The 20,891-nt window shown below is 52.6% G+C and overlaps 2 protein-coding genes across 7 annotated transcripts in view; one reads left to right on the plus strand and one right to left on the minus strand.

Annotated features, from left to right (window-relative positions):
- Positions 1–12,517, plus strand: part of LOC124097413 (eyes absent homolog 2-like) — a 66,417-nt gene extending 53,900 nt beyond the window's left edge. For 3 of the 6 annotated variants that reach the window (XR_006853199.2, XM_058582066.1, XM_058582068.1), the window contains 4 exons: positions 6,321–6,379; positions 8,609–8,716; positions 11,194–11,312; positions 12,157–12,517. Coding sequence is in view for 5 of the 6 variants with exons in the window: in XM_058582066.1 (XP_058438049.1) it covers positions 6,321–6,379; positions 8,609–8,716; positions 11,194–11,312; positions 12,157–12,197 (327 nt within the window). In the remaining variant the exon portion in view is untranslated. The remainder of the gene's footprint in view (positions 1–6,320; positions 6,380–8,608; positions 8,717–11,193; positions 11,313–12,156) is intronic. The other 3 variants (XM_058582063.1, XM_058582058.1, XM_058582065.1) reach the window with 1 other exon arrangement.
- Positions 12,518–17,516: 4,999 nt separating this feature from the next.
- Positions 17,517–20,891, minus strand: part of LOC124097389 (MYND-type zinc finger-containing chromatin reader ZMYND8-like) — a 66,322-nt gene continuing 62,947 nt past the window's right edge. The window contains 2 exon segments of the mRNA XM_046451854.2: positions 17,517–17,656; positions 19,222–19,305. Of these exon segments, the coding sequence (XP_046307810.2) occupies positions 17,517–17,656; positions 19,222–19,305 (224 nt within the window).

Below are 20,891 nucleotides of genomic sequence, written 5' to 3' on the forward strand. Positions count from 1 at the left end.
ATGATATGACCCTTAACCATACTCTGTTCCCTCAATCAATTTTCACATAACAGCAGGTCCTGAGTTGATCTTGCCATACAGGTATGTAGGGAATCCTACAGCTACTGAGAAGCTCAAAGGTAGATGCAGAAATGATCCCTGGAGCAAATGTATGCAGCTAGGTGGGACCTGTGAGGTCTAAAGTCATCTTCCATGGCCAAAAACCCGGTCAGGATGAAGGGATGTGGCTGAATCAGCCTCTCTCTTCTCAATGGAGGGAAGATGGACAGAATCAGGCCTGGGTGGATAGCTGATACCGGGCTCCTAGGGTATATAGACCTTTTAGTCTTGTGAAAATGTCACAGGAAGGTGGGGCAGCCTCCATCTCATGGGACCCTTGGAAACAACTGTTAGGACAAAGTGGTTGCCAAGGCAGTGACCTCATTCACTTCCCTGAAGGAAGTGACCTCACGTCACTTCCTTGGTGATGGAACTCTCTGAACTTGGGATCCAGGAGGCGAGGCACCCAGAGGCAGTTCCAGTCCCAGTGGACTCACTTGTTTGTCTGTACCAAGGCCAGAGACATTCTTTCTTGGCACCTAGTGATGTGTGGATAGCCAAATGCCTTGAATGGTCTGAACAGGGGCCTTTCCTGAGAAAGAAGTGTTGGCTCATTGCTGGCTCCTGACAACTACACAGAGATGGCCAAGGAGACCAGAGCTGAGAGAGGACAGGCCGCTGCTGGTGAACATATTTTCACCCACCAGTCAGAAGACAGAGTGGAAAGATGCAGACCAAATACAGGGGTGGTTTGTGTGTCTTAGTGGGTGTGTGTTTCCATTTGTCGTTTTGTCTCATGTTCTGAGAACATGAAGGAAAAACGTTTTTTTGTTGTCTTTGTTGGTTTGAAATGGACTGTTAACTAGTGAGTCTTTCTATGTCAGTGGATCCCACTGGGTTTGTGGTTAAAGAGAGTAGAGAGAAGAATGAAGCCGTGAATGTGTCCTGTCTAGTGGAAATCTTTGCAGGACTCCTCATGGCCAATTTATGAATGGACTTCTGCTTGTCGTGCAGAAAGGCAACACCTACCATCATCCTAAGTTCCTGTATTCTTCCTGAATTTTGGACACTCTCTGAAGGGGTTCGTGGTTTTGTGTCCAAGATGTGTACCATCTCCAAACTCTGTGACATGGCCATGGACTGGATCGCTGAAGGGAATGCCAGGCAAATCAGAAAACTCAAAAATTAGTGTGACTGGTAAGGATCTCTCTGGAGAATCCCTGCTTGTTTAGATAGCAACCCAAGTTGCTTGATTAGGAGCTGTCAGTGCCACAGTGTTCATCTTGAAGAAAAGTGTTTCCCCAGGCTTGTTTCTTACCCATTGTTCTATTCCCCTGAATGTCAGGGAGGTCTTTGCCTTGGGGTACTCCTTTGGGAATCCTCAAGAAAACAGTTTTAAATGGAAATGAAGAGGCCTAATCTGTGCCTTTTAGGTAAAGTGCTTTGTAAAAGATGTGTCTGAATCAGACTCTTGGCACTATGTGTGGCTGTGAATTACAATCTCAGCACCCCAGGAAACTAAAGAAAAATCCCATGTGTCCATGAAAATGTAAAAGCATGAAAAGGAAGTGTAATATTGGATGAAGTCTCTTGCCTTCCTCTGGTCAGGCTCCTGACCCCTGTGAAGTAAGAACAGGGATCCTCTGGGTCAAATGAGTTATTGCAAGCCCTCCAGTAACTAGCACACAGGTGTTTGGGTTTTTTCATGACTCCAGTACACATAAAGAATCTACCCCTGGCAGGCAGGAGGCCTCTAATTTGATAAGCAGAGCAGTATTAACTACAGGCCCATTTTATCTATCCTGTTTCTCAGGAAGGGTGTCCAGGCCACCATGACATTTGGCATATGATGGGCATGAGAGCTTACTTTGCACACCATCTTAGACTGCTCCCCCTATGGAAATCCTCAGCCAGAATATTATGATGAATGTCTATATGGAAGAACTTGAGGGCCATGTTGGAGTGTTTTTGTTAGAATAGTGGTCTTTTGTGTAGTGGTTGGAAAAGATGACTGGGTCCACCTCAGCTTGAACTCTGGTGTGATGCCATTAGAGACTGAGTTCTGGAACTGATCTCAGAAAACTATTGCCATGAATTGTGTTGGTATTTTAGAAGGCCAGGCATTAGAGGAGCCTTTGGAACCTGAGATCTAGGCCGAGGGTGGCTATCTCCACAGCACTGGGAATCTCAGCCAGGATTCCACATGATTTTCCTGTTAAAGCCTTTTCAACTATAGTTGAGAGCCAAAACTCACATGAACCTCATAATTTAGACCCCAATGGGCATGGATTCCAGTGACATTTTGCCTCTCCTTGGGAAGCCTTGCCTGCATTAGATCTCCAGAGCTTTCACTGAAAGGAGATTCCTGAACACTTAATGGCTCCTGAATGAATCAAAACCCACAGTGCCAACTTCTTCATTCTTGAAATATGGCTAGGCCAAAACCAGGAAGTGTTTGAGAATCCCATGACCAGAAATCCCTGGGGAACCTTTAGATCTCCTGTTGCCCATCATGACTGAACAAGCGAGTGCCGTTTTTGACTGAGTGTAATTCATGACCATGGTGAAGAACAGAGATGCCAGTGAGTAGGAGCCAGCAGGGAACTGGGCCTGGAGAAATGGAGTGCAGGTGTGTGATCAAACATCTGTGGTGGGCCCCTGTGGTTCTGTCATTGGCTTCCAAATGACATGTGACTGAAAAGATGCAGCCAGCAGACCCTAAAATAAAAAGGCATGTTGTTGTGGGGAGAGGATTTGTTGCGATGCTCAGAATCAAGTTGCTACACTCAAGTGGGAAAGATATATGGGATAGAAGCCCAGTTTGTGTTTTTTCCTTCAGACCCTGACTCACCCCAGGTGACATAGCTCCCTCCAGCACTGTGTCCCGGTTGACCTTTTTGTATTTCAAAAACAAACACCAATTTTCCAGGGAAGCTGCAAGAAATGCTATTAAAATTGGAGGGTGAGCCAAAGGCTTCACAATCCACCCAGGGAGACATTCATACCCCGATGGCCACAGTTACCTACAAAGAGAGGATTCAGCTCTGCTGCCTCCTGTTCGTATTGGAAAATATGAAACCATGTCCTCCTGTTCACATAGACTCAGACCAAGCTTTTATGGTCTCACTACAAAGGAAGCTAAATCACAAAGCTATATTTCTAGTGCACAAATGTCAGAGGCAAATAGTCAAGAAGTAATCAGGGCAGCAAAGCTCCATGTTTGTGGAATGTGTACCCTGTCCCCTACTTTTGGGATCTCTTCTGCCACACCCCAGTTTGTGAGCTCCTCAGAATTTCCAATTCCAGATATGTATTCACAGAATTTTTTCCTCTTCTCCTCTCATTGTGTCTTATTTGGGGTGATAGTAATGTCAAGGCATTGTGGTGGATGACAGTGGAAGATTTTTATGTGGCACATGTTCGCATACATATTAGACACATTTGACGTTTTGCCATTCGAAACATTGAATCTCTGACACTAACCCATAACCTACTAGACTCTGACCACTTATCCTAACATCAACAAAAATAATCCAAAAGGAATAGAAGTAGAGGCATTTGATAGGAGGCATGGTGTATACTTGGACGTGCCTTTTGCTTCATCAGGGATACATATTATAAAACATGTCACACATTTTTCTCGTTTTACTTCTCCATGAATTTTCAAAGTTAACAAATATGTAACTTCCTGACTCCCTGTCTCTGTCACCTGGGTCACAATATATATTTTTATATACATATATATAATCCTACTGCCATCACAGGTATATTCTTGAGAGGAGTCTGACTTTGGAAAATACAAATTTCATGAAGAGATCACTCCCCCCATACACTGAGGGAACTGAAAATTCAAACTATGGTGAGCTTTATACTTCAACAAGTTTATACATGAAATTATTATTGTACTGGGATTGAACTCAGGGCACTTCACCACTAAGCCACACCCCAGCCTGTTTTATTTTTTATTTTGAGACAGGGTCCTGCTGAATTGCTAGACCCTTGATATGTTGCTGAGGCTTCCTTGAAATTGCAATCCTCCTAACTCAGCCTCCCAAGCCTCTGGGATTACAGGTGTGCACCACCATGCCCGGCTGGGATTTTCCATTTGTTGCATGGAGTTAGAGACCATCAGGGTTTGGAGTTTGGATGTTTAGAGTACAGGTGCTCAACCTGTTCTTGTCTTCCCCAGGCCACTCCCCCCCTCCCCGTGCCTCAGTTTGATCTTTTGTAAAGCAGGGGCATGCCAAGGGTGCCTTGTGGGCGTGAAGCTCACAGAGGATGGAGAATCCAAATGACAGGAACTCTGCAGCCCATAGAGGAGCGGGGAGCCTTGGGCAAGTTCCCATCTTGGGTGACAAGACGCTCTTTCTAGGACACTGCACAGGGTCTGACAAGAGCAAGAGCTTCGGTCAGCAGTGGCCACAGAGGAACCAGAGCCACCAGAAGTGGTATTGGACCCTCATAAATACACCTCAGGTTGCTGAGCCTTGAGTGACAGGGCTGCTGCAGGCCCTCAATATGGTACCAGGACTAGGGTCCATCAGATGTGAGATTCACTGTTCATGCCACTAAGAGAAATAAGGCCAGGGAGGGAGGAGTTCTTACTACAGATACGGCTGTTTTGTTTTTTTTTTTTTTTTCCTTTTTCTTCCTGAGGCAGAGACTGCACTGCTGCAGATCCTCAGCACTGTGTCACCACACGGCTATCATGTCAAGGCCATGGGAACCCTTTGTCTGTCTCTACAGGTTGGTCACGCTTTGACCAGGAGAGAGCAGAAGTACCCTGATTCTCCTGGGTGTAAGGGACCTCTCCCCATGCCTGGGGAAGGGACGGCAGAGTTAGGGGCATCGAATTCTCCTCCACAAAACTCCCAACGGGGCCTCATTTCCCTTGCACCGTCCAGGCCCCTCGTTGCTGGCTGGGGGGGGGGGGGTAACTCGATCCGGGTCAGATGGTACAGTATGAGGTAGTGTCTAGCTGAGCGTCATGGTATTTTATGAAGCCTGAAATGTGATCGGTACTGTTGTCACACTTTAGCGCCCCCAACAATCCCCTTGCAAATGAGTAAAACAGAGCCTCCCAAAATGCCTTCCCCCTGACATCAAGGAAAGCCTGTGGAACCTAGCCTGGGCCGAGCCATTCAACCCCTGAAGGGCTGTGGAGCCTGGGGAAGGACGGGAGGTGCTTTTCCAGTGCACTGGGGAATGTGCTGTTGATCTTTTGTTCTCTGTGGCCTGTCTGTAAAGTCAGCACTCTTCTAAAAGGCAAACTCACCAGCACGTGGGGCCTGCTGGGCCTAAGGACCTTCTAGTTACACGAAGGCTGTGAGTCAGAGATCTCCAATCAGATGCCCAGGGGCCAGGTAACAGGTGAATCAAGCCCAGCAGAGACTGTGGGGACCTGCAAGTAGATGCCCCACAGCTCAGCTCCAAAGGACAGTGCAGATACAGGAATATGGGAGAGAGCGGGACAGACAGAGCTCCCCCAAGCTGACCTATTGCCCATCATTCCAAAAACATGTTTTGCAACCCAGGGCAGGCTAAATGAGGAGGTCTCTGCTCCTCCCCGACTGAACTTACCACCAGGGTAAGTATCCCTCTAGAGCTGCGCTGCCCATAGAATTTTCTTTGGTGGTAGAAATGAATGTGTGCAGAATCCAGTACAGAACTCCCTGGGTACAGGTGGCCACTGAGTACTCAAAGAGGACTAAGGAAAGACAGGAGGCCATGGGGCCCGTGGGTGGTGGAAAGAGCAGGCCTGGGACCCAGTGTTCAGTCGCTGATGGTCACAGACTTTGGGACCCAGAGGGTGGCCTCCAGAAGCTAATACTGGGAGAACACGGGGTTCTTGGAGGCAAAGGCAGTAGAGCATCCAAGCAGAGGGGACAGTGAGGCAAAGGCCTCCACCTCATCATGGCCAGGGCTGCCATTTTTCCTGGAGGCTGGGAGGCTGGGGAGGCTAGGTTTGCACTTACAACCCCCAGTGTCACACACATCACCCGCAGTCCCCTCTTCCTTGCAAAACTGTCCCAATTTGGGTGATAAATTTTCTGCTCGACCTCCCTCAGGGCCAACCAGCTGCCTAATAGGAAACTAGAGAGAAAGAGAGAGGAGACCCCACAGGAGCACCTCTTACCCCCAGTGGCAAAGCCCAGCCTCGGACTCCAGCAGGGGCTCCCGGCCCAGCTCACCCACCCCAGTGGACAGAGGAGCCAGCTCTGCAAGCTGCCATCACATCAATCAGGCCTGTTTCTTATTTCTCTTCTCCAAATTCCCCATAGGATTGTGACCAGATCCACGTTGATTACGTCTCATCAGATGACAATGGGCAAGATTTAAGGTGGGAATCTGGGGAGTCAGAAATGTCTATCAGTTGATTCTCAGGAGGGGAGGGCTAGTCACCTGGACCATATGCGCCTGTCACTAGCCAGATCTGGACCCTGAGCCCCTCTGAACTCAAAGCACAACCCTGCCCCCCTCTGCAGCATATTCTGTCACCTCTGACCTCAGGCTCTGCTGCATCGCTCACTCTCCATCCCAGTTTACTGGAGTTGTGGGTGCATACCATAAAAACTCACCCCCGTCCCCCCACCCCAAATCATTGCCATCAAGAGTTTGATCCACGTCCCTTGGAGTCTTCATGACATTCATTAGCCGGCATGTATTTTTAATACAAAAAAAAAAAAATTGATTCAGTCAATACTCAAGAAACACTTCCTGAACAAATAAGTGGTGAGTCTGGTTTTCAGGGGAAAACACTCCTAAGACGGTTTCTGGAAATCCGGTAACCAGCTGCCTGATTAAAACGAGGCAGCTTTCAGAGGAGTGAGATAGAAATGTCCCAAGCCTGCCCCTGGGGATACGTGACCAAAACAGAACCACAGCTCCTCTGTGTCAACCCCAAATCATCACAGCTCAGCACCTCCAAGCCGTCCTGGATACGGTGAGCAGGTTCTGGTTACAGGTGTGGGCGTGTCCCCACCCACGCCTGAACCAGAACGGAGTCCCTGCCGCGCGCTCTGCCAGTCTCTCCAAAGCCCAGCACAATCAGAAATAATCTCATCAGCCATCCAGAACATCCATCTGTCCCCAGGCTGGTGAGGAGCAGCGCCATTCCACGGCCGGATTCCTGGTGTAAATAAGGCTAGATCAGAGTTAATTGGTCATTTCTGTGAAGTCATCTCTGGGAGCCAGGCTCCCTCTCAAGGCATCGAGACACCAGGGTCCGGGGTTAGTGCTTCCCCTGCAGCTGCTGGGAGCCCACCTCGGGCTGCACTGTCTGGTATCTTGTGCCGGGAATCCATCGTCTGAGGGTGTTTCCCCAAGTCAAATTCCCCATTTAGTCATTCAGGAAATATTCACTATATTGAGCCTACTATAGGCTCAGCACCAAGCATCAAATGTCTCTTTTTTTTTGATGGGTACAGGGGTTCGGTTGGCAGTGAGACTCAACCTCAGGGCCCTTGTTGAGCGCCTGCCCTGCTTTCAATGCTTCCTATGGGTTAACCCCTGGCATCTTTGAGGCAGCCCTAAGAGACTCTCCTGTCACCCCCTGTCATAGTTGAGGAACTTGAGGCACAGAGAGATCAAGACACCTGCCCAAGCTCACATAGCTGGTGAAAGGCAGGATCCAAACCCGAGCAGCCCAGCTCCAGAGCCCCACTCTTACTGACCCCTCAGTCCCCCTGGGCATCCCACCCCACCCTCCTTAAGGAGACTCTATCTCTGGGCATCTACTCAGGGCATCCTCCAAATTGATAGGCAGTGTTAGTTCTTTAAGAATAAGTCCTGGCAGGATGGGAGCCTCGCTGGACAGGGAGGGTGGCAGGGTGGTCAGGAGTTGGAGTCTGGACTCAGGGGGCTGTGATGGCTAGAAGTCCTGCCCCTTCCTCAACGGATAGAGAATGATCTGGAAAAGTGCCCAGTGCGGTCCCAGAGGATGGCTTCTGCCCCCTTTTATGTGGGATGTGTTCCTTGGCCTTTGGAAATGCCATTTCTTGTGTCACTTCTAAAGTTTCCTGGCCACACAGAGAATTCCTTAGCCCAACATGCTTCTCTGGAGGTCGAGGTTCATATCTGCAAAGCACCAACCGGGCAGCAGAGTGCGCCTCCTTTGACAAAAGTTGGGAGAAAGGCGGTGGGAGGGAGGAGAGGTGGGGCCAGGCCTTCCCAGGGGGACTTGGGGATCCCCGTAGTGGGGATTAACTGGACTCTTCCGTCAGGATGATGCAATCACAGCTGTTTATTGTAGAATTTCCTTGGAGCTCAGAATTCCAAAGGGAGAGGACAGAGGCTTTCCTGGGTTGGCCACTGCCTTCAGGGGCAGCCATTGTGTCCCAAAGAAGCTAGAGGCTCTGTTGATACAGAAGAAAGGGGTGTGGGCTGCTTAGAGAGGAGCAGGAGACACGGCCTTCTTGGGGTGCCAGTGCTGCTCCTCTCAGGTGCTCATGTGGTACCCTGAGCTCATCCAGGGGTGCACAGGTACCCCAGGTCCACCCTTGGGTCCTCAGGCCCTGTGTCTCCCAGTGCAAGGACACTAATCCCGCTGTGCCCTCACCTGTCTCCCCAGCACCTACAACTTCTCCACCAACGGCTTCCACAGTGCAGCCCCGGGGGGCCGGCCTGTGCCTGGGCACTGGGGTGTATGGCGGTGTGGACTGGATGGACAACGTGGGCGGTGAGTGCGGGGACTTCCACAGGACGGACTGGGCAGTGGGAGAGCAGCAACAGTCCCCAGGACCAGCCGGTAGCATTTGATTCCCTGACTTTGATGGGGAGGAAGCCCGGGACAGAGGGCACCTCCTGTCCCTGAACATTGGGCCCCCAGAGCATAAGCTGGGCGTGGTTGAGTGCCCCTAGCTGGACCTGAGGCTCGCCAAGGTGCTCCCCATGGCAGCGTCACCGAACCAGGAGTCGGCTGGGTTTTTTCTCATGAATTCAAAGAATGAGACTCGCAGAGTCCGAGGTGAAAGGCAGCTGTAGGAACTTACCAAGGCCAAGTGAAGTAAGCTCCAGAGGCGGGAGGGGACCCCAGAGGACTGGCTGGGCATTTTCCCTTCCTTGGAAAGGCTGCGGACTCCAGGTCATGTTTTTCCCGATTTAAAAAAAAAACATTCCCCAAGTTTCTAAGCAAATCCCTACTGCTCAGGTGGCCTCCCCACATGGCCAGTCTGCTCCTCCTGACCTCACCAGCGGCCTCCACCTGAGGACTCATGAGAAATTCAGGGTCTCTGGCCCCCTCACACCTGCTGATCCAAAACTCAAGAGCTGGGCCAGGGTCTGTGCTTCAGCAGGCATCCAGGCAATTCTGGGGCCCTGCGGCCTGATGGCCAGGGCTTGGTCCAGAGCAGTGCACAGCTGGACAGAGATGCACAACCCCAGGCCCTGTCCCAGGCCACTAACTCAGAATCTGTGTCTTTAATACGATTCCCTCAGTAACAATGGGGCACCAGGAGCCACTGGTTCCCAAACAAGTTTCCCTGTCTCCCCTCACTCAAGAATGTCCACAGCCAATTCTCTGGGTTGGCTGATTCTCTGGGCCTGGCTGCACCGCCTGAGGCTCAGGGTCTCTGGCTTGTCACATGCAGCCTTTCCTTGCCACCTGAAGGAGGCGTCAGAAGGGGGCTGGAGGTGGGTTGCTGGGCAATGGCCAGGTCCTGGGTCAGTTGTTCAAGGATTCTCCAGGCCAGTGGTTCTCAATGGAAGAACCTCAAGAGGTCATAGGGTCTCCAGATGGCCTGGCACCTGGAGGTGAACGAGGGTCTAAGACAGCAGGACCGAGCCTGCCATATCCTGGGCCCTCTATTCCCAGAACCAGGAAAGTCAGTTTTCATCCCAGACAGGACCAGTCTCTGCCCCATGCTGACACATCCTAGCTGCAGGGCCTTTGACAGGAGGGAGCCATGTGCTTGGGTAGGGAGACAGTGGAGGCCCTCTGCTCCCCCGCCACATCAAGGCCCAGGAAATTCCCTGGGCTTCGTCAGTCTGCTGACACTCAGTACCCTGGTGTCAACAGGGCACCACCGCTGGCAGGAGCCAGCCCTGCCCCCCAGCTACTTCAGCACCAGAGAACGAGCCAGGTGCAGGACCGCGGCCTCTAGCCAGAGGCCAGCACAGACCCTAGGGTGCCTGGGGGGGTGCTCAGAGGGGGTGACTGCAGGACACAGGCTGGACAGGAGGCACTCGGGGAGTCGCATCTCAGAAGCCAAGGGTGGACTTGGAGCCTGTGCCTGACATTGTCCTCTCTTTGACAATTCCAAGAAGCCACACAGCACTTCCACTGCTCACCTGCCAAAACTTCCATCACATGAGCACACATAGCTGAGCGGAAGTTGGCAATGGAGACTTTTAGCCCAGAGAGCACCAGCCCCTTAAAAACCAAGGGTTTATTACAAATGAAGATTTTTAAAATTTTTAATATTTACTAAAAAGAAGGATGTATGGTGGGAGGCCAATCACTGTTTCCTCCACAAACAGCAAATGAAAAATCCCTGAGAACATCGATTCTTCTGCTTTTCAGGAAGATAAAGAGGCGGGGGCAGCTGGAGGGGCTCCAGGTGGGGGATGGGAGGAGAGTGTCTAGATCCTGCTGGGCCTTGTGGGGTGGTGGGTCACCCAGTGGAGAAGGTGATGGCAGATAGCACAGGCTCAGGGCAGGATTGTGTCACAGTGAGGTCATTGTCCCTGCACACACAGCCCTGCCGAGTGGATGGATGGATGGATGGATAAGTGGATGGATGGATGGATAGATGATGGATGGATGGATGAGTGGATGAGTGGATGGATGGAAGATGGAGAGATGGATGGATGATGGATGGATAAGTAGATGGATGGATGGATGGATGAGTGGATGGATGGATAGATGAGTGGTAGATGGATGAGTGGATGGATGGATGGATGGATGGTGAATGGATGGCTGAGTAGATAAATGGGTGGATGGATGGCCCGATGGAGGGTGAAAGTATCGGTCAGTGGATGGATTCATCAACCCATCAGGTGACCCCAGGAGAGGTTAGGAGGGGCTGCTGGGTTGAAGTTGGCACTGGGTGCCATCTGATTGAGTCCTCCGGGTACAGTAGCTCACTCCCCTTCCCCAACTCTGTCCCTCTACCATTTTTAATATAACCACGGCACCTCTATTTCCTTTCTCTGCAGGATTGATAGGGGCTTCCAAAAGAGAGACCTGGCTACAGCTCCGAGCGGAGCTGGAGGCGCTGACAGACCTCTGGCTCATGCACTCCCTGAAGGCGCTAAAACTCATCAACTCCTGGCAAGTAGGAGCACTGTTTCACTCTGCACCTCTGAGCTTTCCAGGAGACAGAGGTGGCTCCACCTCCCACACTTAGGAGAGCTGGATGCCTCCAGCAGCCATTCCTAAGCTTCCTGTGGGAGGCACAGTGGCTGCCTTGCCCCGATAGCATAGCCCAGCAAGTAGAGGCAGAGACTTCTTGGGGTCCAGCAGGCCTCAGGGTTCTGGATTCTCTCCAAAGATCAGAAGGGGCTGGGCACAGTGGCCCACACCTGTAGTCCCAGTGACTCAGGAGGCTGAGGCAGGAAGACTGCAAGTTCAAGGCCAGCCTCAGCACCTAGCAAGGAAGGCTCTGTCTCAAAATAAAATAAAAAGGCCTAGAATGGAGCTCAGAACTGGCACTTGGTCTCCAGTTTGCCCCTGCCCCCACCCTCCCTATGGTCCTACATTCAGTCCCTGTGACCCAATTACATCACCTAGACACTTGCAGCTAATTAAACAAACACATGGATCTTGCAATAAACATTTGCTATTAAATAAGCAAGGTTGTGGCTAACTGGTAGAGCACTTGCCTAGCATGTGTGAGGCCCTGGGTTCCATCCTCAGCACCACATAAAAGTAAATACATAAATGTATTGTGTCCATCTGCAACTAAAAATGTTTTTAAAAATAAGCAAAGAACTACATCCATGTTGCATGTTAACATCAACCATCTGGAGGCCTGAAGACAGGAAGAGCTGGGGAATCCCTGGGCTTCACCCACACCTGACTATGGCCCCAGAGTCATCTACGACTCCAGGCTCCTGCTGCAGGGTGGGGAGGCCTGGCCTGGGTACCTTTGAGTTCTAATCCCCAGTCTCCTTCCTCAGGCCCAACTGTGTCAACGTGCTGGTCACCACCACCCAACTGATCCCTCCCTGGCCAAAGTCCTGCTGTACCGACTAGGCTCCATGTTCCTCATCAAGAACACAGATCGGCAGCCTGCTCCTCCTGGCCATCGCTGGCTAGTCCATTCCCATTTGCAAATCGCAGAAGCATCCTGAGTAATTTCCTTCTGCAAATCCCCCTTGTGCCTCTGGCTGCACCCGTGGTAGCCCTGGACTGTTTCTGGGCTCTGCGGGGATCCCAGAGGCACTCGGCAGGGGCTGGCCGGCAGGGCTAATGCACGTGTGTGCTTTTTATTGAATGCTCTGCCTATGCGTGTTCCAGGAGTACTTCCCAGTTAATAAAGACAGCATTAAGCTAATGAAAAAGAAAATCCCGCATCTGTGATCTTGGGCATGAGGAGAGGGCGGGGGTTCTGTGGCCACTATTCATGGACCTAGTGTGTGCACATGGGATGGATCTCCTGATTCTTCAATCATCTAACAAACAACTTAGTCAACCTCTCTGAGTGTCAAATCCACCCTCCAGATCAATTTATTTTAAAAGAAATATGCCTTTAAAAAGAAGTATATAAGCCACACATGGTGCCTGTGGAAGGGGGGCCTTGGGGAGATGGGGCACCAAGGACTTTCCCTCCCTGGATCTGGGCAGCTTTGCTCCATCTCCTTCTCCACTCCAGCCAGGAACGAGTCCATCCAGTAAAATCCTCTGTTCATCCCGGAAGAAGCCTGAGCTTGCAGCCCATAGGAGCCCTAGGCAGGTGCTCTAGGCAGCGTTAGAGAGCGTCACCTCCTGGGCCCTCCATTCACAGGCACCCACCCTGCCACCGCACCACTTGTCCATTCACTGACCTTGGTGGCCATCTGTCCCTCCTTCCAGCCATGCCCTCATGCACCATGCAACTGTCTGATTGTCCCTGCGATTTTCCATCCCACAGTCCACCCAACTACCCTCGAGACATCGTTATCCATCATCCTCTACCCGCCCAGATGTTCTGCCATCTCTTAGTTGGCCAGCCGTCTAGTCACCTCGCTCTTGTCACCCCTATGGCGAGGACTGGGAGTGCAGCTCGGTGTGGGCACCCCTGGGTTCATCCCCAATGGTGGGGTAGGGGCAGGAAGGAGGAAAAGAGGAAGGAAGGAGGGAAGGAAGGAAGGAGGAGTTCAGAGCAGCTGTGCTCCTTCCAGTGGAGCCAGCCCCATCCCAGCGAGCCCAACTCCCTGGGGGAGCAGGACTGGGGACCCTCTACACCACAGCGGGTGAGTTCTGCAGCGCAGGTCCATTGGTCAGTGGTCCTGGGACTGCAGGCCTGCATCTGGTGTCCTTTGCGTCTTGCAGAATTCAGGACTCCAAGCAGCCTCCGCCCCTACGCCACCGTCCCTCTGCTTTCGGGGTCCCCCTGGACGGTTTCTGCGACGGCCACTGGACAGTCCTCGGGGTGCAGCGCTCTGCCTGGGGTCTGGTGTCCGGGCCTTTGGGGCTCTTGGAGGGGAGGCTGGGCATCCAGCGGCCCTGTGGGTGTGGCGACGGCAGGTGTCAGGTGTTGCTATAGGTACTGGAGCTCCAGCGCATGCCTGAGCGCCTCCAGGTCGGCGCGGCAGGAAATCCGCCAGAAAGGCATGTTGTGCTGGGACACAGTGCAGGTTAGCATGGCTGCCAGCTGGGCACCCACCGACCCTCCCGTCTTCCACCAGGGTGCAGGCCACAGGGCCACAAGGCCATGTCACACATTGAGGGAGAGGTTCCTGTCCAGACTCTGCTCTCGCTACGTCGTGAGGCCCCTCCAGGCTCTCGCTGGAATTCGATCCCCATCATGAGGCCTTGGGGGCCAGAGATCCTCAGGAGTTGACCAGGTTGTGACAGCAGTGGCTGATCAGGCCTTATGCTGCCATCTTGTTTCCTGGGGAGAGGAGTACACTGGGGAGGGAGCAGTACTTTGTGATGGATAAAAGGCATTAAATAAAACCACGTTTACATTTTGCAGTGGGGCAGGCGGGGCCTGCGCTGGCCTCAGGGTCCCCCATGCCCTGGGCTGGGCCTTCTGGCACCTAGATCCCGGCCGTGCCCTCGAAAGCACAGCCCAGGGCCGCTCCCACTCGGCCTGCTCTGAGGGGCGCCTGTGCTGTCCACAGCCATCTTTAAAAACAAAGGTGAGCCACAGTCTTCCCAATAGCCTGATACCTCCCTCACAGATGCTAGAGGATGATTGTCCCCCCAGAGCACGACTTGAGCAGAGAGCCCTGAAACCAGAGCTGCCCCCGAGCCCCCATGCCATGTTCAGCTGCCAGACCAGCCACCAAGGAACAAGCACAGGTGCCAGAGCACAGCCAGAGTGCAGGCCAGGCTATAAATTAACAACGGGACAAAACGAAGCCACCTGCCCTCCCCCGATCACCAGTTCCCCCTGCCTAGAGCACCTTGCTCAGGCTCCTATGGGCTGCAAGCTCAGGCTTCTTCCGGGATGAACAGAGGATTTTAATGAATGGACTGGTTCCTGGCTGGAGTGGAGAAGGAGATGGAGCAGAGCTGCCCAGATACAGGAAGGGAAACTCCTGGGTGCCCCATCTCCCCACGGCCCCCCTTCCACAGGCACCATGTGTGGTGACAATCTTTCCACTTCCCCTTCTGCTAGCACCAAAGCTTACTACCTGGGAAAATAAAATCAATTACTTATTTAAAAGACTTTTTCACTTAACAGGTGCCCATTAGAAACACTAATGGAATTTCAGTCGAGCACACAGGAAAATTTTGAGCAAAACAGATGGACCTTCCCCTTAACGTTGAAGTTAATGGGTGTGGACTGCTTTTCTGCTGTGATGACCAAGGGTTGAAGAGGTGGCAGTCCAGTCTTGACGCATCTGAGCTGGGATTCTGGATGATCCAGAGCTGCTGGAAGAGAAGGACGGCATCTTTCTCTTCTCTGTATTCTCAGTCCCCACCATAAAGCAGAACTTTGTGCATGTTGGGTGGACAGGTGTGGGTGGCACATGGATGGACGCATCCCTGGTGAAAGACCAATGGTTGGCTGAATGGACCAACAGGCAAATCACCAAGTCCATTGTCCCGACCTACCTGTCTTTCCTGTGTCCCTTGTGGCTCTCCAGAACATTCTAGAAGTAGATGAGGTCGACTCTTCTGGACTTGCCTCTCAGAGGTTCCGAATGACTCCAGATCTTTCAGAGAAGCCCAGCAGGATGGAGACCCCACAGATGTCCCCAGATTGGCCTCTGGAGAGGAAGCAGGGATTTGCCTGGCCGAGGGATTTAGAATTCAGAGAGCTGTCTTTGGGCTTTGTTTTTTGTCCCATTTAAAATGACAGAAACAAAGTGGCTTTAAACAAAACAGACTTCCTTGGCTTGTTGGACTGAAAGTTTCAGGAATGGGTGACCTCAGATAACACGCCCCATACAGAATTCAAGACATGTCCCTCAAATCCACCATCTTGCCCTCCATCCTAAATTCTGTTCCTCTCCTTTGGTTTCATCTGTGGGTCACATGGACACACTTAGAGATGAAGCTGTGAGGCTGTTACCCAACCAAGATTTTCAGTGGTAAAGCACTGTCTGTCCTTGCTTGGGCTGGCCTTGAACTTGCAGTCCTCCAGCCTCAGCCTCCTGAATCACTGGGATCACAGGCATGCACCACCACACCAGGCCCTCTCACGCTGTCTTCGAGGTACATCCGTGTTGCTGGGGCCAAAGTTCGTTCTGGGTAAGGGTTTAAAGCACTGGACAGTGTTCCTGGTGCTTTGAGCCTAGGTTGAGGCAATGGTTGCTAAAGCTGTACTTACCAGTGACCACCAGGGGGCAGTGCAAGCCCACAGCTGGCTGGTGCTGCCCTTAGATGCCCTGACGTGGGACCAAGACACACACACCCCCACCAAGTGTGTGCACATGTGCTGGGGGACTGCAGGTCACACACCCCCAATGTGTGTGTGCATGTGCTGGGGGACTTCAGGTCCTCTCTTGAACAGATTCCCAAAGCATCTCCTTCAGGCTGTGCTCACTGCCGGGATCACTCTGATGCGATGGCAGCTCCATCTACGGCCTTTTCAGGCCCAGGAGTTCCCGTGAGGTCCCTTCTGCACTGACCGGATCTCAGCAGACACAATGTGAGGGGGCTGGTGGCTTCAAGCACTATCAGGCAGCCTGCAGGGATGGGGAAGGCAGGTCCTGCCCTCTGCCCAGCTCTGAACCTGGGCGCCCCACGTGTGTGCATGTGCTGGGGACTGAGCCCAGGGTGCTCTAGCCCAGAGCTGTGGCCCCGTCCTTCATGTTTTTTTTTATCTTGAAACAAAGGCTCACTGGATGTCAACCCTCCCACCGGCCTCCAGGGTGTAACAGTAGATCAAGTGAAAAAAATGCGGGGGCTTACTTTGACATCCAGAAGTTTGTCAAGGACGGCACTAATCTGACGATGGACAGACACTGAGTTTAAAAGTCATCATGAACTATGTGGCGATCTGTTTATGGAGAGGGCACCTCTTTGCCCTGCCTGCTCCCACCTGCTGGTATCTGGGCCCACAGAACCCCAGGTAAGGGAGCCTCCTGGCCACCTGTGTGGCCAATGAGAGCACAATCTCAAGCCCACTTCTAACCCTGCCACATACCAGGCCCTGGGCAAAGCCCTTGCCCACCTTATCCCCATCCTGGAGAGGAAGAGCTGAGATTCGGGGCCCAGGTGGTGACCCAGCCCTACCTTTCCAACCGCAGGAGCTTCCCTTCTCCAAACCTGTTTTATCAGCCATAAAATGAGATGATAGCAGAATGGCCTTCCAGCATCACTGCCAGCCCTGAGTGCCCTCAGACACGGCACTTAAAACAGTGGCTTTCAAACCTTTAGGCTGCATAAGACAGGCACAGTGGCCACCCTGCAGTGCCAGCTGCTCAGGAGGCTGAGGCAGAATAAGCACTTGAGCCCAGGGTTCAAGGCCACCTGGACAACATAATGAGACCTGAACTCTTAAAGGAAAAAAAAAGAATATATTCTGAATATAGCAATAAACCAGAAGCAAAGATTGCATTAAGACCCAGTGTAACGTGTGTGTGTAGATAAGCACCAGCGTATACATGTTTAAGTATTTCACAAAGCCATGCCCACTGTACCACTATACACATCCTGCCACTCCACCCTTGAGTTTTTAATGATGCAGGTCACAATCTTTTACATCAGTTTCACAGACCAGGATTTGGAAAACACCAGTTTCAAACAGACGTGGCAAACGAGCTCATCCAAGGACTCATTGATCTTATAAGCCCTGTTTTACAGAGGGGGAAACTGAGGCTCAGAGGAGCTGGGGCCTCGCAGCTGGAAGGGAGACGGGCAGTCTGGTCACAGCTTGCCCCTAGTCCCAGAAGGCATCGAGCCAAGACTCTTTCGGGATGAGGCTCTTGGCGCTGGAGCCGGGGTCGAGCTTGGAGCGGGCCAACCCTCGCTTCTCTTCACCATTGCCCCAGCAACTGGACTTGCTACTCTGGGAATGGTCTGCAGAGGGAAGGCACCAGTCAGCACCCCTGCCTGCTCCACCGGCCATGCGCTCTCTTAGCTGGGAAGCCATCTTCTCCTCCCCACCCTGTATGCCATGGACGGTCCAAATCCCTCCACGTCTATCTCCCCAAATCTGTGGCTCTCTAGAATACAGAGGTGAAACTTAGGACCTCTAGCTTAGGATTTTTAGGACTTAACAGAACTGGCTGCAAAATCAGTAGGGTGTCAAGGACGAAGATTACTGGAACAGGAGCTCAGTTGCCCAGGAAGGATTTCCTAAGCCAGACCTGTACCCTCACTACATCCCGGGCACTCCCTGCATCCAGGCTCAGCCAGGGAGGCAGGCCCTGGAGACTGGCAGGCAGTGTGCTTCCACCCACCATGGTCCTCGAACCAATCTAGAGGCAACTTGAAAAATAAAACCTATGACCAAATCACAAGTGTCCACCCAAGGGGGAGGATCATAAAAAAAGGACAACTGTGGACCAGAGGGCTAAGCCCACCTGGGTGCACAGGCCCAGTGGCTCCCAGGAAGGACACACGTAGGGGTCAAAAAAGGATGCAGAACCAGAGCAATACCTAGGATGGCTTCAAGGACACATAGACACAGCACTAGGAAGGAAGCTGAGTGACAAGTGAGGTGACAGAAGAGTCAGAGAGGAGCCAATGATGGCCCTCCTCCAGCAGTCCAGCTCTGCAGGCTCCACGGCCAGCAGCCAGATCCCGCCGCCTCGGGTCACTTACCAAGTTACTATTTCAGACAGATTATTTTTTTAAGCATTCTTGAGGTGAGGGGAGGACACTGGGCTGGAAAGGGTCATGGATCAAACTTAGAGGCAGAATCGGGGTGGCTGAGGAAGGGACCCTACTATTACCTAACGGAGCTGCAATTCTTATTGCCTAGCAAGAGGCATGTGAGGTAAGTCGGGAGCTCTGTATCTGGGAGACAAGGGGCAGGAGGTTCGGATGGCAGCCAGGTGTCACCAGGAGAGAACTTTTTGGCAACTTGTGTGGCTGGCCAGAAGGGGGCAGTGTTGTGGCAGGCAGAAACGGGGCTAGGGGTGGAGCCTTGATCTTCTGGCCCCTCCCCACTAGGCATCCCTGCACTTGGAGCTCTTCTGGAGAGTCCCTAGGGGGTGAAGCTGCTGGTCATCACTACACATGAGAAAAATCCCACAAGGCAGTCACCCTTGCGGCTCTGGTGACAACTGGGACCAGCTGGGGTCCTGGAAGACCCGGGGAAGCGGGCCAGGTGCAGCATGGCCACACAGCCTGGCGGAGGGGGTGGAGGGAGCTGGGGGCCCGGTGGATTCGTCCCACGGTCGGCGGAGAGCTAGTGTCTTGGGATCAGATGGAGGCTGACCCTCCAGAAGCCCAGCCCAGCCGGCTCTCACCCTGAAGCGGCGGGCAGTGGCCTCGAGAGGCACCATGAAGAAGAAAGTTGCAGAGCAAGGGGAGCCCACGCGACAGGACAGGAGGACACGGCCACAGAGAAACAGGAACACACGCAGGATGAGGCTTGGTGAGCCGAGCTGGCTGCGGCTGGACAGGGTCATACTTACACTTCTGGGCGTGGTAGTTGGGGTGCGGCTGGTGGTCTGTGGTGGTTGGGGTAGAGGCAGGCTGCTTGTCAAACCTTTTGCTAACTGAAGAGATACCAAGGCAGCTCAGAGTTGGTCACGGGCAGGTTCCGCACAACCCCGAGGGCGCTAGCTCCAGAACCCACTGGCTCCTGCGCTGGCACCCTGCGCTCCCACCCGGGGCACTGAGGACCACTGCAGCCTTCAAACACGTGATCAAACCCTAACAGGACCACTGCACACAGCACACGCCACAGGCGGGGGACAAGGCGCACGATAACGGGAAAGCCACCGGCACTTGATAAGCCCCAGGGTGTCAGGATTTTTGAAAGCAAAATCCTCAAAACCACTTGATCTGCTAACAGCCTAATCCAACAAGAAGACAGGCAGGCGCTGGACGCCATGGTGAGGAAGGCAGCACCCGGGTCAATGAAGACAGTGGTGACCTGGCCAGGCACAGGGAGGGACAGAGGATGCTGGAGAAGCTGGGGGGGGGGACAGGGCTACAGAGGAGCGAGGGCCACTCCTTGCCCACAAATCAAACCTGCAGCTGAAAGAGGCGAAAAGTGGAAGAAAGGGGTCTTGATGAAATAATTGGAGTGGTCAGGAGTTTGGTGGAAAAAACTAAAAATAAGATTCCGGGATGGGGGACTCCAGGGGCAAGGAAGCCTGAGAAGGAAATGGACCTCAGCAGACCAGGGACTCCAGGATGACCCCATTACCCCAGTCCTGCAGGTGGCCACTGTCCCTTCACCTTTGCAGACTCAGACGGACAAAAGGAGACTTGACCATGGTTACAGAGCAGATGCTCCTGTCCCCAAAAGTGTACAGGAGGAAGGAGATGGGGGTCAAGTGGGGTCAGTGGACCGTGCCTCCAGCAGCAGCACAAGGAGAGGGGGTGTTGAGTACTCGGCCTGCAAGATAGCCCCCAAGTAGTAGCCTAAGTGTCATTGAAGGAGGAAGTCACAAGAGGACCTCATGCTCGCCTTTTGTCTAAAACTCAAATCAGGAAATGGAGGTACAGGAGAGGATGCCAATAAGAATCAGAACCAGCAGGAGACTGTTGGGGAGAGACCCCTGTTCTAGTTCCTATTCTCCTCTGTTATCCTGAGCAGCTGCTTTAGGCAAAATCTTTATTTTTGGGGGGTGCTGGGGGTCCTAGGGACTAAACCAGGGTGCTTTACCACTGAGCTGCATCCTCAACCCTTTTTGTATTGAGAGACATGGTCTCACTAAGTTGCTGAGGCTATCCTTAAACTTGTGATCCTCCTGCCTCATCCTCCCAAGTCACTGGGATTACAGGCATACACCACAGCACAGGCTCAGGTGAAGTCTTAAAAGATGGACAAGTAGAGGGGCTGGGGTCGTGGCTTAGCGGTACAGTGCTTGCCTAGCATGTGTGAGGCACTGGGTTCAATCCTCAGCATATATATGAACAGGGGAGGCCTATGCCACCTACCAAGGGAGCTCACACGCCCCTACTTAAACCTCTCCTTCCACACAGACTCCTCAGTCCCCCCCTGGCACAGGTACTGGAGACAGCTCAGGTGCCCCCTGTACGGTCCACCACCTGCACATCTCCCATGCACTGACCAGCTAGCCAGATCGGTAAGGGGACTGGAGATGAGAGTCTTGCTGCTCTGATACGACCC

Source organism: Marmota monax, unplaced genomic scaffold (assembly GCF_021218885.2).
Source record: "Marmota monax isolate L192 unplaced genomic scaffold, Marmota_monax_Labrador192_F-V1.1 WCK01_AAM20220418_F8-fsc00401, whole genome shotgun sequence".
Lineage (NCBI taxonomy): Eukaryota > Metazoa > Chordata > Mammalia > Rodentia > Sciuridae > Marmota > Marmota monax.